Source organism: Mustela erminea, chromosome 17 (genome assembly GCF_009829155.1).
Source record: "Mustela erminea isolate mMusErm1 chromosome 17, mMusErm1.Pri, whole genome shotgun sequence".
In the NCBI taxonomy this organism is placed as follows: Eukaryota; Metazoa; Chordata; class Mammalia; order Carnivora; family Mustelidae; genus Mustela; species Mustela erminea.
Window position 1 is genome coordinate 36264430 of NC_045630.1, and position 17139 is coordinate 36281568.

Sequence of the window (17139 nt, forward strand, 5' to 3'; positions counted from 1 at the left end):
CTTGCTTTATTGAAGATTAGTTGACCATAGAGTTGAGGGTCTATTTCTGGGCTCTCTATTCTGTTCCACTGATCTATGTGTCTGTTTTTGTGCCAGTACCATACCATCTTGATGATGATAGCTTTGTAATAGAGCTTGAAGTCTAGAATTGTGATGCCACCAACTTTGGCTTTCGTTCCCAACATTCCTCTGGCTATTCGAGGTCTTTTCTGGTTCCATATAAATTTTAGGATTATTTGTTCCATTTCTTTGAAAAAAATGGATGGTATTTTGATAGGGATTGCATTAAACGTATAGATTGCTTTAGGTAGCATAGACATTTTCACAGTATTTGTTCTTCCAATCCATGAACATGGAACATTTTTCCATTTCTTTGTGTCTTCCTTAATTTCTTTCATGAGTACTTCATAGTTTTCTGAGTGCAGATTCTTTGCCTCTTTGGTTAGGTTTATTCCTAGGTATCTTATGGTTTTGGGTGCAATTTAAACGGGATTGAGTTCTTAATTTCTTTCTTCTGTCTTGTTGTTGATGTATAGAAATGCACTGATTTCTATGCATTGATTTTATATCCTGACACTTTACTGAATGCCTGTATGAATTCTAACAGATTTGGAGTGGAGACTTTTGGGTTTTTCCATGTAAAGTATCATATCATCTACAAAGAGTGATAGTTTTACTTCTTTTTTGCCAGTTTGGATGCCTTTAATTTCTTTTTGTTGTCTGATTGCTGAGGCTAGGACTTCTAGTACTATGTTGAATAGCAGTAGTAATAATGGACATCCCTGCATGTTCCTGACCTTAGTGGAAAAGCTCTCAGTTTTTCTCCATTGAGAATGATATCTGCAGTGGGGTTTTCATAGATGGCTTTGATGATATTGAGGTATGTATCCTCTATCCCTACACTATGAAAAGTTTTGATGAGGAAAGGATGCTGTACTTTGTCAAATGCTTTTCCAGCATCTATTGAGAGTATCATATGGTTCTTGTTCTTTCTTTTATTAATGTATCAGACTGATTGATTTGCGGATGTTGAACCAACCTTGCAGCCCTGGAATAAATCTCACTTGGTAGTGGTGAATAACCCTTTTAATGTATTGTTGGATCCTATTGGCTAGTATTTTGGTGAGAATTTTCACATCTGTGTTCATCAAGGATATTGGTCTGTGATTCTCTTTTTTGATGGGGTCTTTGTCTGGTTTGGGATCAATGTAATGCTGGCCTCATAAAATGAGTTGGAAGTTTTCCTTCCATTTCTATTTTTTGGAGAGTTTCAGGAGAATAGAAATTACTTCTTCTTTAAATGCTTGATAGAATTCCCCTGGGAAGTCGTCTGGCCCTGGGCTCTTGTTTGTTGGGAGATTTTTGATGACTGCTTCAATCTTCTTACTGGTTATGGGACTGTTCAGGTTTTATATTTCTTCCTGGTTCAGTTGTGGTAGTTTATATGTCTTTAGGAGTATATCCATTTCTTCCAGATTGTCAGATTTGCTGGCGTATAGTTGCTCATAATATGTTCTTATAATTATTTGTATTTCTTTGGTGTTGGCTGTGATCTCTCCTCTTTCATTCATGATTTTATTTATTTGTGTCCATTCTCTTTTCTTTTTGATAAGTCTGGCCAGGGGTTTATCAATCTTATTAATTCTTTGAAAGAACCAGCTCCTAGTTTTGTTGATTTGTTCTATTGGTTTTTGTTTTTGTTTTTTTGTTTCTATTTCATTGATTTCTGCTCTAATCTTTATTATTCCTCTTCTCCTGCTCGGTTTAAGCTTTCTTTGTTATTCTTTCTCCAGCTCCTTTAGGTGTAGCGTTAGGTTGTGTATTTGAGACCTTTCTTGTTTCTTGAGAAAGGCTTGTACTGCTATATATTTCCCTCTCAGGACTGCCTTTGATGCATCCCACAGATTTTGAACTGTTGTGTTTTCATTATCATTTGTTTCCATGAATTTTCAAAATTCTTCTTTAATTTCCTGGTTGACCCATTCATTCTTTAGAAGGATGCTCTTTAGTTTCCATGTATTTGGATTCTTTCCAGATTTCCTCTTATGATTGAGTTCTAGCTTCAGAGCATTGTGGTCTGAAAATATGCAAGGAATCATCCCAATCTTTTGATACTGGTTGAGACCTGATTTATGACCCAGGATGTGATCTATAATGTTCCATGTGCACTAGAGAAGAATGTGTATTCTGTTGCATTGGGATGGAATGTTCTGTATATATCTGTGATGTCCATCTGGCCCAGTGTGTCATTTAAGGCCTTTACTTCCTTGTTGTTCTTTTGCTTGAATGATCTGTCCTTTTCAATGAGGGGAGTGGTAAAGTCCCCTACTATTATTGTGTTATTGTTGGTGTATTTCTTTGATTTTGTTATTAATTGCTTTATGTAGTTGGCTGCTCCCATGTTAGGGGCATAGATCTTCTTGTTGGACAGACCCTTTGAGTATGATATAGTGTCCTTTCTCTTCTCTTATTATAGTCTTTAGCTTAATATCTAACTGATCTAAGGATTGCCACCACAGCTTTCTTTTGATGTCCATTAGCATGGTAAACGGTTTCCCACCCCCTCACTTTAAATCTGGAGGTATCTTTGGGTCTAAAATGAGTTTCTTGTAGACATCATGTTGATGGGTTGTTTTTTATCCATTCTGATACCCTGTGTCTTTGATTGGGGCATTTAGCCCATTTACATTCAGATTAACTATTGAGAGATATGCATTTAGTGCCATTGTATTGCCTGTAAGGTGACTGTTACTGTATATTGTCTGTTCCTTTCTGGTCTACTAGTTTTAGGCTCTCTCTTTGCTTAGAGGACCCCTTTCAATATTTCCTGTAGAGCTGGTTTGGTGTTTACAGTTCTTTTAGTTTTTGTTTGTCCTGGACCTTTTTATCTCTCTTTCTATTATCAATGATAACCTCGCTGGATATAGTATTCTTGGCTGCATGTTTTTCTCATTTAGTGCTGTGAATATATCATGCCAGTTTTTTCTGGCCTGCCAGGTCTCTGTGGATAAGTCTGCTGCCAATCTAATATTTTTACCATTATATATTACAGACTTCTTGTCCTGAACTGCTTTCAGGATTTTCTCTTTGTCACTAAGACTTTTAAGTCTTACTATTAGATGATGTGGTGTGGACCTATTCTTATAGATTTTGATGGGATTCTCTGTGCCTCCTGGATTTTGATGCTTGTTCCCTTTGCCATATTAGGGAAATTCTCTACAATAATTTGCTCCAATATACCTTCTGCCCCCCTCTCTCTGTTTTCTTCTTCTGGAATCCCAATTATTCCAATATTGTTTAAATTTATGGTCTCACTTATTTCTCGAATTCTCCCCTTGTTGTCTAGTAGCTGTTTGTCTCTCTTTTGCTCAGCTTCTTTATTCTCCATCATTTGGTCTTCTATTCTCTCTTCTGCCTCACTAATTCTCTCTTCTGCCTCATTTATCCTAGCAGTAAGAACCTGCATTTTTTATTGCACCTATTAATAGCTTTTTTGATTTCAGCTTGGTTAGATTTTAGTTCTTTTATTTCTCCAGAAAGGGTTTTTATTTCTCCAGACAGAGTTTCTCTAATATCTTCCATGCCTTTTTTGAGCCCAGCTAGCACCTTGATAATCATCATTCTGAACTTTAGATCTGACATATTACCAATGTCTGTATTGATTAGGTCCCTAGCCTTCAGTACTGCCTCGTGTTCTTTTTTTTGTGGTGAGTTTTTCTGCCTTGTCATTTTATCCAGATAAGAATATATGAATGAAAGAACAAAACACTAAAGGAGTGGCAAAGACCTCAGAAAAATGTACCTTAACCAAATCAGGAGACCCCAAAACATGGGGAAAATAAGGGGGGTAAAAAGAAGTTTAAAAAATAATGAATACTGTTATGCTGAAAATAAATTAAAAATAAATTAAAAATAAATAAATAAATAAATAATAAAAAAGAAGTTTAAAAAAATAGAAAAGGAAAAAAGAAAATATATATATTAGACTGGTGAATAGAACAGAACCACCCACTTGGTTTGGGAGTATTTTGGTCTCTTAGAAGAAAGTACCTCCCAAAATTTTAAAAGAAAAATACTTACATACATACACCTACAAATACGGATAAACATGATGAAGGGATGGAATATCACTGTAAAGATGACGATTTTTAAAAAATGCTAAAAAAGGAGTTGAGAAGATAAGCTGGTTGGGAAAAAAAAGTTAAAGAAAGTGGAGAGAATTTGCTCAGTCTGGAGACCAGAACAAACCCTGTGCTAGATTTAGGGTATATTTTGATCTATTAGGAGAAGTTGTATCCCAAATTTTTTTAGAAGAAAAAACCCTATGTGTATACAAAAGATAAAGTTAGATACGACGGAGGATAAAATATGACTATAATAATAAAAGTTCAAAAAGATTTTTTTAAAAAAAGGTATTGTTAACATAAACTAGTTAAAAAATGTTAAAAGAGTAAAAAGTAAAAGTTAAAAAATTAGAATAAGAAAAAAGTAAAATTAAAAAAATTTAATTAATTTTGCAAGACTAAAGAATCATGGGGAGAAAGCCATGAACTCCATGCTTTGCTTTCCCCTCCTCGTATTCCACTGTTCTCCTTGATCAGTGAGTTTGGTCTTGGCTGGATTTCTTGCTGATCTTCTCCGGGGAGGAGCCTGTTATAGTGATTCTCAAGTGTCTTTGCATGAGGTGGAATTGCACTGCCCTTGCCAGGGGTCAGGCTAAGTAATCCTTTGGTTCGCTCGAGAGCTTTTGTTCCCTCGAGAGCTTTCCATAGAGCTCTGGAAGACAGGAATGCAAATGGCGGCCTCCCAATCTCTGGCTTGGAGGAGCCGAGAGCTCGCTGAGAGTTGGGGCCTCACTTCTCGGTGCGCCATTGGAGAAAAGCGCTCAATCACTCCCATCTCCCTGGGCTCCGGCTGTGCTCTGAGTTCACCCGTCCTGTGACTGAGAGCTTCTGTCTCTGACACACAGCCCCCACTGGAGTCTCCAGAAGCAGTAGATTCCTACTGCTCTTCCAGGGGGTTCTCCTTGGATCTTGTGGGGTCCCTGCTCAGTGGTCTGACTGTGCCACAGATCACAGTTTAAGGTAACCCTGAGCTGAGAGCTCACTCCTCTGCTCCGTCTCTGTAGCTGGCTTCTCCCCTCTAATACCTGTGAGCTCTGAACTACACTCAGACACCCACGATCCTTCTGTGACCCACACTGTCCCTGCAAGGGATCCACCTCTGCTTATCCTCTGGAGCGATGTCCCTCAGTGGAGCAGACTTCTTAACATTCTGATTTTGTGCTCAGTTGTTCCACAGCTTGCCAGGAGCGGGCCCCTCCCCTGTGTTCCTCTTGCTTTGGATTCATTTCTCCACGGGTCTTACCTTTCAGAAAGTGGTTGATTTTCTGTTTCTAGAATTGCTGCTCTTCTTCTCTTCGATCTCTTGTTGGATTTGTAGGTGTTCGGAATGGTTTGATAACTATCTAGCTGACCTCCTGCTCCCTGATGTCATCTCAGCCTGCTACTCCTCCCCTCCTTTTCTATTTTTTTGGAATAGTTTGAGAAGAATAAGATTTTAACTTTTCTGTAAATGTTTGGTAGAATTCACCTGTGAAGCCATCTGGTCCTGGGCTCTTGTTTGTTGGGAATTTTTAAACCACTGATTCAATTTCTTTGCTGGTAATTGGTCTGTTCGGATCTTCTTGATTACTCTTTATAGTGCTAGTTCTTATCCTAGATGTTATATAAGAAAGTTTATTTTTAAAAACCTGGGTAGAATACTTACTATGAGATTAAAAAAACAAATTAAAAAAATGTATAAAATAATATTGTTAACTGTAGGCATGAGACATTCGTGTAAAGAACTTTATATGAGAAGAAACTTTTTAAAAAGATTTACTTATTTTATAGAGAGTGCGCACATAAGCACAATAGGGAGGGTGAGGGGAAAAGAGAGAATCTCAAGCAGACTGCCCACTGAGTGTGAAGATCTATGTGGGGCTTGATCGTATAACCTGAGCTGAAACTAAGAGTCAGATACTTAAACAACTGCACCACCCAAGTGCCCTGAAAATAAACTTTCATAAAATGTTTAGGCTTCTTGAATCTGAACAGACTTAGTCTAAACAGCATTTAAGCAAAATCTAGAGTAGGTTAGATGAAGACAAGGTCAAAATGGCTGGAGTCATTTTCCTTGGAACAGAAAAGGTTCAGAGATGAATGAAGTCAGGCCATGGATAGAAGTGAGAGCTCAGCATAGGCTAGAGGTGAGAGAGTGCAACAGTGAGTCAGGGCACACAAACTGGTGGGGAAGCATAATAGTGCAGAGACACCATGCTTCTTGAAACATATCGAAGCTGGTATCAGTGTCTTATACTGACTATGAAAATCTTGATGGCAGGGCTCAGCTGTATGAAGATGGTGGCTCTGCAGCTGACTGACAGAGTCAAGGGGCCTTTCTATGGCCAACTCTGTGGCCAACTCTCCCTAGTCCTTGGCAAACTCTGGCCTAAGACACAGCTTGACCCATTCTGGGTTCATGAAGACTTTTCGTTAGGTGGATGCTAAGTTCTTCAGGTCTAGCAGTTCTAACAATTTAAGAGGATTTAATACACTTTAGACCCTTGTGTGTACCACTGGGAAGAACTTCCCACCATTAGCACCATTCACTGGGCAAGCTGTTCTTCACTGGGCACATATTATTGAAAGTCCTGATGTTCAACCATGTGGGCATGGGCTTTGAGCATCCTGTAATCTGGTAGGAAATATCTGTAAGTACAAGAAAGCCTATAGGGTAATGTGTAATAAGGGTTTTACTGCTCCTTCCTCATACATAATGTAGATGGTATGATGCTAGAATTGATATTATCAAATATTTAAATGAATAGGCCATTTAAAAAATCTGACAGATTTTCATTTATATGCCTCAAATGTGATGACTGTATAAAAATAGTGTCACATTAAAAGCAATGTTTGAGAAGGAAGCAGCTCATTTTCCCTGATTTTGGATCCTGTTAACAGGGAAAAGAAGTTTCTGTTGCTTCATAGGATGTGAAAGAGCTCCAGGTGGCCTTAACCTTGGACAGTCTTCCCTGGGTCCTCTGGTGCCTTCACTTCTTCAGGCTGTTCAATTTTAGCTCTGGAAGCTTTGTGCCCTTTAATTAGACATTCTTACTTCTGTCCTGCTTCTTCTAGCTCTGGGATTTTTCTGACTAAAGTTTGGTGGTTCATTTTGGATTATTTTAGAGTCCCCTGCCCTTTCCATCTTGACCAGTGGAACAGAGTTATTTTTTATATTTTATTTTTTATTTGATAAAGAGAAACACAGCAAGAGAAGGAACACAAGTTTTGGGGAGTGGAAGAGGTGGCTTTCTCTGCAGAAAGCCCAATGAGGGGCTTGATCCCAGGGCCCTGGGATCATGACCTGAGCGGAAGGCAGATGCTTAATGACTGAGCCATTCAGCACCCCATGGAACAGAGTTCTTCACCACTCAGTGTGGTTATATGCCCCCTAAATACTTTTAGATGGTATTGCTAGCATATACACCCCACTTCTTGAAGGGTGTGTATATATACACACTTATATACATATATATTTTCTAATATATTCATGTATATATATTTTTCTACACACACACACACATGTATGCACACCAGCTTTTTTTTTTCTTGATTGCTATCAGATTGCTATTTAAGAATGCTACAATTTTATACCCAGTTGTTTCAGTACATGTGATTGTAGTCTAGTTTCCACAAGTCTGAAGAACCCTGATTGGGAATGAGACACAGTGATTCCTGGATTTTTTCTTGTAAGACATGTGGCTTTTGAATTTGAACCACCATTTGCCTTCACCCAAACTATATATTCCGAAAATGGCTCTCTGTTTCTTCTGGCACAGAGTTACCATTTACAGCCACACTCTCCATTGTAGTGACATCCTTGTATAACATGGCAAGTGCCAGGCAATAATATTTTCTGCCAGTACTTCTTTAATGCTTAGTTATTTCCTTCTCAGAAGCTCACAGATAACGTGCTCAGCTGCAGCAACCTGCCCTGCAGGATTTCCCACACATGGAGGAAGACGCTCTGGAGGTTGGACAGCACATGGCCACCAGTTGTCTTCTCGGGGCTTCCATTCCCACTTTGCCCTCTGCCTTCTCCTGTGAGCACTGCTCTGCCAAACCTGCCACACCTCCCACCTGCTGAGGCCAGTGTAAATGGGGCCACCATCTGGCCCAGGTCTGTGGTTCCCCATTGGGCTTAGGGCACAGAGGTCAAAGTGGCCAGGAAGCTTGAGGAGAGAAGAAAGGTGGTAGAGCTCCCTGAGCCCTTGCTGCAGAAGTGAGTCATTCTCAGCGGGGTTAGGCAGAGGCCTTTGTGGGCTGTAGCATGTGTCTCCAACCTCACATCTTGCCTCCTGAGCATCCACATCCTGTGTTTTTCTGTCTGGAAAGGCACAGTACACGCCAAGAGGCCATTGTAGCCTGGGGCCCTGATGGTTTTATTGTTTTTTTTTTTATTAATAGCTTTGTTGTGATATAATTTACATAACATACATTTCACCTACTTGAAGGTACAGTTCAGTGGCTTTTAGGATATTCACAGATATGTGCAACTATCCCCACTGCCAATTTTATAATATTTTAATTATCTCAAAACCTAAAGGAAACCGTACCCTTTAGCCACCACTTCCGTCATTACCCCACCCCCTACCTCTCCAGTGCCAGGGACCTACTAATCAGCTTTCTATTTCTGTCTCTGTTACCTTTTTCTGGACTTTCATATGAATGGAATAGAATACGTGGTTACTCATGACTGGCTTATCTCAGCATAATGTTTCTAGTTTCATCCATGTTAAAAAAGTAAAAGATTCACCCATGTTGTAGCACGTGTCACTATTTCATCCCTTTTCATGGCAGCATAATATTCCATTGTATGGGTAGACCACATTTTGTTTATTTGTCTGTTGATGGATATTTCGGTTGTTTCATCTTTTGGTTGGTGTACAAATATTTAGATATAGGTTTCTGTGTGGGTATCTGTTCTCATTTCTCTTGGGTATATACCAAAAGTAGAATGGTTGGGTCATGTGGTAACTTTAAGTTTATTCATTTCAGGAAATGCCAAGTGGTTTCCCAAAGTGGCTGCACCATTTTGCTTTCTTGTCAGCAGTGTATGACAGTTCCAATTTCTCCACATCTTTCTCACCATTTGTTGATCTGACTTTTTGATTTTTAGCCATACTAGTGGGTGGGTGTGGATGTGAGCTCAATGAGGTTTTGGAAGAATTTGGGGAGGATTTTCCCTTTTTTTTTTTTTTATAAGATTTTATTTATTTATTTGCCAGAGAGAGAGAGAGAGAGACGGAGTGTGAGCACAGCAGGCAGAGTGGCAGCAGAGGCAGAGGGAGAAGCAGGCTCCCCGCCGAGCAAGAAGCCCGATGTGGGACTTGATCCCAGGACGCTGGGATCATGACCTGAGCCGAAGGCAGCCGTTTAATCAACTGAGCCACCCAGGCGTCCCGGATTTTCCCTTTCTAGTAGTTTTGAAATCCATTATATATAATTATATATAAACACATATTATAAATATAATTTAAATGCATAACTATATACAAAATACTTTTAAATGTAGCATCTCTAGAAGAATGGCTGCCAAGATGTCCTATTGCCTATCACAGTAATAAAGAAGATTTCAATATTTGCTCATTCAAATATTCTTACTGCTCCAAACCAACGTGGGAAACTTTGTAATGCATGAGGGAAGGGGATGGCAGGGGATGGGTGGGATGTGGGAGCAGGTGGGGTATTTTCAGGGACAGGAGATTGCCCTATTGCTTATCTGAGTGTCTCACAGCTCCCCCGTCTTTCAGGAGGACTGGCATTGGCCCATGTGCTCTTCTTCTATCTGAAGTACTTGGTGCTCTTCGGTGTCCCAGCTCTGCTCATGCGCCTGGATGGACTCACGCCGCCACCCCTCCCTCGCTGTGTGAGCACCATGTTCAGTTTCACGGGGATGTGGAGGTCAGTAGTTTGTTTTATTAAAGGCTTTTGGAGATGTCCAGTGGGAGGAGCCATGGCTTGGCGAGCTTCAGAGGGTTTGGGCCACCATCTTTTCTCTGTCCCTGACTCAAGCTACACTTGGCACTCGGCTTTCTTCATCTGTCTAATAGGATGACAGTCTGTGCTTTCCGAACAACTCAAAATTACTGCCAAGCTGTGAAGATAATGTGAGATAGGACAATTTCTCTCCAGGTCTATGTACAAATGCACTTATGCTGATGTGTAAATGGTGTCTTACTAACTTGGGATAGGCTGCAGTGGATTATTTTATTGCTTTCTGTTTTTCTTGAAAATGACCTCTGTCCATGTGGGACTGTCAGTTAAAAACAACAGAATTAGGATAATAGAATAGGTCCCTGTTGGCATTTACTAGCTCCCAGATCTGGGACAATTTACTAAATTTCTCTAAGTTTCAATTTTCTTCTTTCTTAAATGGCAATAATAATAGTGAGGGTGATTATACCCATATTTGAGAGTTGTTTTGAATATTAAATAAGCTGATGTATTTAAGGCATTTGGCACATAGATGTTTACAAATGTTAGCTTTTTATCCTTTTATTGTTCCTATACTTGATGCACATGGATAGACAGATGTGTTTTCTGAGTTTTCTTTCTCTTCTTGATTTTTCCCCATAAACGTATGGCTGGCCTGGAGTTTTTGTTCCAAAAGATCCCTCAGCCCCCTGCTGTTTCTGATGTTCTCTAGATGGGCTTGCTTGCTGCTGTGTGTTTCTTATCACCTCGAGTGTGCAATAAGTGACAGGCTTGCTTTTGCAATTGCAAACCTAAATGGATCTCAGCCTGGGGACCTGCTCACTCGTGGGGGTCAGCATGTCTTAGGCACCTCCATTTCCCCCACCCGAGCCTCATCCCTGCTCAGAGTTGCTGTTCTGGCTCATTCACATGGCACTTTTCATCTTATATTTCATCTCTGTAGGCAGTAGATAGAGGACCCAGGTAGAGGAAGAGCTCAGTGAATGTTACCATATTGTTGCTGTTAACAAAGGTGTAGGTAGCCTGCAACGGCCGTAGCAGCTTCCATAGCAGCTGATTCTATTTACTTGAGAGAGAGACAGTGAGAGAGAGCATGAGCGAGGAGAAGGTCAGAGAGAGAAGCAGACTCCCCATGGAGCTGGGAGCCCGATGCGGGACTCGATCCCGGGACTCCAGGATCATGACCTGAGCCGAAGGCAGTTGTCCAACCAACTGAGCCACCCAGGCGTCCCCATAGCAGCTGATTTTAGATGCTGAAGTTTTTTAAACCTCTGAAATGCATTTTGTTATTGGTTCAGTTTGCTTCTTGGGATTAGAAATTTCATATGGTTATTGCAAGTAATGTTAGAGGATTGCTTTGATTTGTCCTTAATTACGTCAATTATCCTAGGTTGCCCAGTTTTAATGGCAGGGTTGGAGAATGCTAGCAAAGGGGTTTTCTCTAGCCAGGGGGACACAGAGGGGTTCTTGGTTAAAAGGTGATCCTGGTTGGGGGGCTCTGTTAACTTCTGACTTACTCATAAAATTAATTTACTAAACAAATGGGTTGGGACCCAGCATGATTTGGGGTCCTATCTCCAATGACTGGTGTGTGCCTAGCATGGTTCCTCTGCCTCCCTGTGAATGCTTGCCCTCATGCAGGTCTTAGGAAGCATATACTCCTAAAGGGCTTCTTGTGTTGGTTGGTATAATGAAAACCCATGACTCTTGGGCAGGCATGCTAGACCCAGGCTCCTTGCCCATAGAGCTCAGCCCACTGATGGTCACAAGAGGCTGTTTGGACTGTTGACTGTATTTCACATTCAGAGTAGTTGTCTTCGTGTCCTTTATTATTTTAATTAATTTTTTGGGGGGGTCCAATAACCTCTGTTGTCTATACACAACGAAAGCAGAGAGAGCGTATCTGCCAAGATCTTTTTCATTTTCGGTTAGAACTAGATTCAAATCGTGTAGACTAGAGGTTGTGGAAACATTCCTTCCTCCCTCCCCTTAAAGTTTTAAGACAGATGTGGGTGAGAGAGTGATAGGAGATGCTGTGAGCTGGAAGCTCTGGGTGAGCCCGGGGAGTGATGCGGTTCTAGGGGGAAGTGTTTACGAGAGCTTGTGATGTAGTGACAAACATGGTCTTTTCTGGGAGTGACCTAGACTTTTATTTATTTTTATTTTTAATTTTTTTTAAAAGATTTTATTTATTTGACAGAGAGAAATCACAAGTAGATGGAGAGGCAGGCAGAGAGAGAGGGGGAAGCAGGCTCCCTGCTGAGCAGAGAGCCCGATGTGGGACTCGATCCCAGGACCCTGAGATCATGACCTGAGTGGAAGGCAGAGGCTTAACCCACTGAGTCACCCTGGCAACCCAAGACTTTTAGCCTGGCTTTCCCCCCTCAGCTTACATGGGGTAGGTTTTCCCCTTCACAAGTTTTAGTTTGCTAAAGGGTTTCCCAGTTTGCCTGTTATACTTAGAAACATCTTGATCTTTGTTCTTGTACACCGTGACCATGCCTCACTAAACAGTTGAATTTAGGAAGGGAGGTCAACTCTGCACTACAGTGCACAATTAAGGCTCAGAAGAAATAGTTTTGAATTGAAAAAATAAACCTTATAGCTTCGCTTTTACACTGTTTGCAAATATTCCCCTGTCCTAAAGAGGAAATTTATCCTGTTCGCATTCGGGATCTGGTAGCCTAACCCTACAGCAGCCCTGGTCCCCACTCTCTAACTTTTCTCTGTAAAATGCACACTGAAGGAAAATAAAGTTTTGAACTTGTAGTTTCTGTTTACATCTAGCTTTATCTTAATATTCCTGAGCCATCTATCGAGGTGTTGCTACAGACAGGGAATTGCCTCCTCCTCCTGGATAGGGGTCTGGAAGGGACTGAGTCACAAACAGATGTGAAAGCTGGCCATGCACATTACTCTGGGCAGTGGCAGCCAGTCATACAGTGACACAAAGGGAAGGGTGGATGGGAAGTGGAGGGAAGAAATTTAAAAACTGTGTTCACAGATTGTCTAGTGGTTACCTGACCTTCTAGAAAGTCCATACTGAATTTGGTTTATTTATTTATTTTAGCCTTTATTTAGTTGAGACAGCAAGAGAGAGCACAAGTCAGGAGGAGGGGCAGAGGGAGAGGGAGGAGCAGACTTCTCATTGAGCAAGGAGCCCAATGTGGGGCTCGATCCCAAGACCCTGGGATCATGACCTGAGCTGAAGGTAGATGCTTAATGGACTTAGCCACCCAGGTGTCCCTGGATGAGGTTTAGAACTGGTGATGAGAGATGAATTTTTAGCCTCCCATTTTAAAGGCAGCTTACACACCTGAACACCGTGCTGACTGATTACAGCATATTTCAGTCTACTTACCAGTGAGAGAAGACTTGAAGCCAGCAGCCTACTGTATCAGGAGTCTGAGCTCTACATCATAGAACAGATGACACTGGCCGTCAGCAGAGAGATAATGTTCCTTGACATGCTAGTTCAAATTGGTCACGAAAAATTGCAATTTACCCAGATAGCCCAGACCCGAAAGGTAAGACCTGGTGGGTTTGTTTATTTATTTATTTTTCCCCTTCTAGCTCTTTTCTTTTTTATAATTCCTGCTCATATATTTAGCGGCATAACAAAACCCTAAGGAGTACTTGTATTCCCACTTGTGTGATTTTTCTGTGACCTTACAGACCTGAGAAATTGAGAATTTTCTGCTTAATTTTTAGATTTCATGTTTTAATTTAGGTAGGCTGAGATCTATAATGAGCATCATTTGCTGGGAGTCATTAAAGATGACATTGCATGTCCCAGGTTTCAAATTAGAAGTCTGATCATGTTCCTCTGATTTGATTTTTAGCTATGGAAGCAAAGTGTGCAAAGTGATAGAATTTCTCATGGTGGCTGGTGAGTTATAGGTCAATTTCAATTATCTCAGGAATTTTGCACAGCTTGCCCTCTGCCGTTCTTGAATTATGGTGCTCTCAGGTCTTCATAGGCAAACTCATGCATCACTGCCTAACTCAGAGAAATTTGGGTACTGCTAGACCTTAATCTGTGGGGACATTTTGGAATTGGGGCTGAGGTGGAGCCTGAACCTTTTCTTTTGGTGGGAAATTGATGGCATGAACTTTTAGGTCAATAGAAGAATTTAGGGCCTGGGTGAGAGTTGGTCCAGGTCTGTGGTAGATGATGAAAACTAGCTCTGCAAACTGCTGCCTTTGAATCATTTCTGACCTCAGGCTGCAGGACTGGATGGTGAGCGTGGAGTTGGTGAAGGACACACCTTGTCCACCAGCCCTGCTGGGGGAACATAACATAAACATGAACATAAAGGGGGAAAGATGAAAAGGGTGCCGTTGATATGCGTTCACTATTTTTGCAGGCAGCCTACTAACCAAGATCTTGTTACTAACTGTGTGACTTGGGCAAATAATTAAAATGCTCTGGGCTAACCTTTTCATGTCTAAAATAGAGATAATAATAGCACTTGGCACACAGGGGCAATGTGAAGATTGACTGAGCCTGATGTTCAGTAGGTCCTCGGGAAGGAGTAGCTTCTAAGTATTTTTTTGCACTTGAAAATCTAGCAAAGCCGGAGCTAACTGAGAAGTCAGCCTGTGGGCGTGTAGTATTGGGGAAGCAATGGGCAGTGATCGGACTGGCCGAGGAAAGGCTCCAGTCCAGCTCTGAGCCTGGGATGTGACAGCTCAGAGATAAAGGCTGTGGTGGAGAAATCACTGGCTCTCTGCCCTCAGAGGAGAAATGGATCCACTCGATTCTCAGTTTTCTCTACTGTTGAATGAAAGAAAGACCTCTCGTCTTCAGATGTTGTCTATATTCCCTTCCATTTCTGTGTTTATATGAGCCCCAGCTGCATTGGATGGGGAGGACCACCAGGCCCTGGGGGTGGAGTCTTGTCTCCCTCACCATCCATGCGGTTCATCAGAAAGCCATTTAACCTTCTAATACCTCAGTTTTCTGAGGCAGTAAAATAAAGCTCATCATAGGACTTGCCTCCCTGGGTTCTTGCAAGGCTTCAGGGAGACCAGAGCTAATGCAGGAACACAGGGCAGGTACACTGTAGACACTACGATGTTAGCCAATAATCAGAATTACAGATGTGCATGTGAACTTCATATTGTGTGTTTTGTTTTGTGTTTTAAATTTCCCAGAAAAGACAGGCCCAATGGCATGGGCAGTGGAAGGAGGTGGAAGGTGGTAGAAATGGGAAGTAATATGTGGAAAGCATGGATTTCAGAAGGAAAGCACGAGTTCCCTGTAATCTGCACTGATTTGAACTCTCCCTCACTTTAGGGGGTTCTTTTAGCATACAGTTTCCAGCTACTGGACATTTGTATTACCTCACATTTGGTCCTTCTGTCTTATCCCATCTCAACAGACTAGATAACATATTTCCTTTTCCCAACAGTTATATTTCAAAATCGCTTTACCTTTGCCTCCAACCACAGACTTCCATAAATCAGAGTGGAATACCAAGTTGAAGCAGATTTTATGAACCATTATTATGTTTTGGTTCCTGGATTTATTTTGACTTCAAATATAGATACTCTGTCTCCTCTCCATTCCCTCCCCTTGTGGAGGATGCTTCCAACACGCGTGTTACTGAGCAAACTCTCAGACTGGGGTCTATCAGAGTCAGCAGCACTCTGGCACAAGAAACACTGGGCAGCTTCTGATGGAGGGCTCTCTGGCTGCTCACCAGTGACTGAGAGCCCAGATTTGGAGCCTGACTCCGTGGCTTTGATCCTGGCTCTACTACTTATTTTCTGGGGACCTCTATGTGCTTCAGTTTCCTTCTCTGGAAAATGGAGATGTGACTGTGCCCGCCTCTGGGAACGGATACCCTAAGTCCCCACCAGCTCATACCCACCAGCCTGTAAGCTCTTTGAGGACAGTGATCAGACCTCCTTCTTGGTTAACCCTGTGTCCCCCAGCACCCTCCTCAGGGCCCAGCATGTAGTGGGTGCTCAGGAACTCAGTGCTGCCGGGAGGAATGGTCACTTTTCTCTGAAATCTTCATCATCAGGTCTTAAGAGCAAACTTTTCAAACTTCTCCGTGTGACAACTGTGCAACTTCTCTGTGTAGTGTGCACCCCTGTGTCATTGCTGTGGGAGTTCCAGGTTTCGGCTATACTGATGCCTTGTGTTCCTTACCTCCCTGTGTGTGTCTCAGTGACTCTCAGTGGCTGGTGCGCCGAAAGACTGTATTGGCTTGCGGTTTCCTTGGGAATGAGTCTTCCTTGAAAGGAATGAGGAGTCAACACCTTCTTACCTTCATTCCTGTCATTTTTTTTAGACATCCTGCCGCATCCCTGAGAGCAGTTGAAGGAGAGAGTTGCAAAGTTGAAGGAAGAAAAGCGATTCCATTCAGACTCTGATAGGAGAGAGGAGCTGTTTGTCTTTGGGGACAGGATTTGTCTGAGGGAGGGGCTGAAGAACAGATCCTAATGCCCTGCAGTGGAAGATGAGGAACCTAGGGGCAGACTAGGAGTGAAGCCCTTCTAGAACATGTCCTCACAAAGAGTAATATTAAGAATAATAATAGTAATGGTAGTAACAGCAGCACTGGGGTCTGCAAGCAGCAAAAACATCGAGCAAGGCATATTTCTGAGTGCTTTTGTATATTTAGTTTATTTAATCCTCACAAAACTCCTCTGTGTAGGTACTGTTATCCCCACTTTGCAAATGATGAAACTGAGACATAGAGAGGCTGAGTAATTCTCCTTAAATCGCACAGCTAGTAGGTGGTAAAGCTGGGCTTTGAACCCAGGCATGTGGCTCTGGACTCTGTACTTGTATCACCACCTTTTCCTGTCTCTCTAGAGAAATGAAACTGAAGTGAATTCCTCCCCCTGGTCTGGAGCTTGAGGCTTGTGTGACAGGATCTGGGACTTTGCGGGTATCTGAGAATGATGATTGTTCATGTACTGACTCCCTAGAAAGGGAGGTGGAGCAGGGAAGGGTACAGTCAGGCAGTGGGTTGGCCTCTGTGCTCCCAGGGGTGAGGAGAAAGGGAGTTGCCATTTAACCCTGAGTAACTGAGTGCTGTGGGGTCAGTGGGCCTGCATCCTTATACAATCCAGAAACAGCTGC

At 41.8% G+C, this 17139-nt stretch overlaps 1 protein-coding gene across 3 annotated transcripts in view; it reads left to right on the plus strand.

Moving 5' to 3' along the window:
• The window catches only part of HHAT (hedgehog acyltransferase), a 339382-nt gene that overhangs the window by 132259 nt on the left and 189984 nt on the right, over positions 1 to 17139 (plus strand). For all 3 annotated transcript variants that reach the window (XM_032317189.1, XM_032317187.1, XM_032317188.1), the window contains exon 8: positions 9857 to 10007. In XM_032317189.1, coding sequence (XP_032173080.1) covers positions 9857 to 10007 — 151 coding nt within the window. The remainder of the gene's footprint in view (positions 1 to 9856; positions 10008 to 17139) is intronic.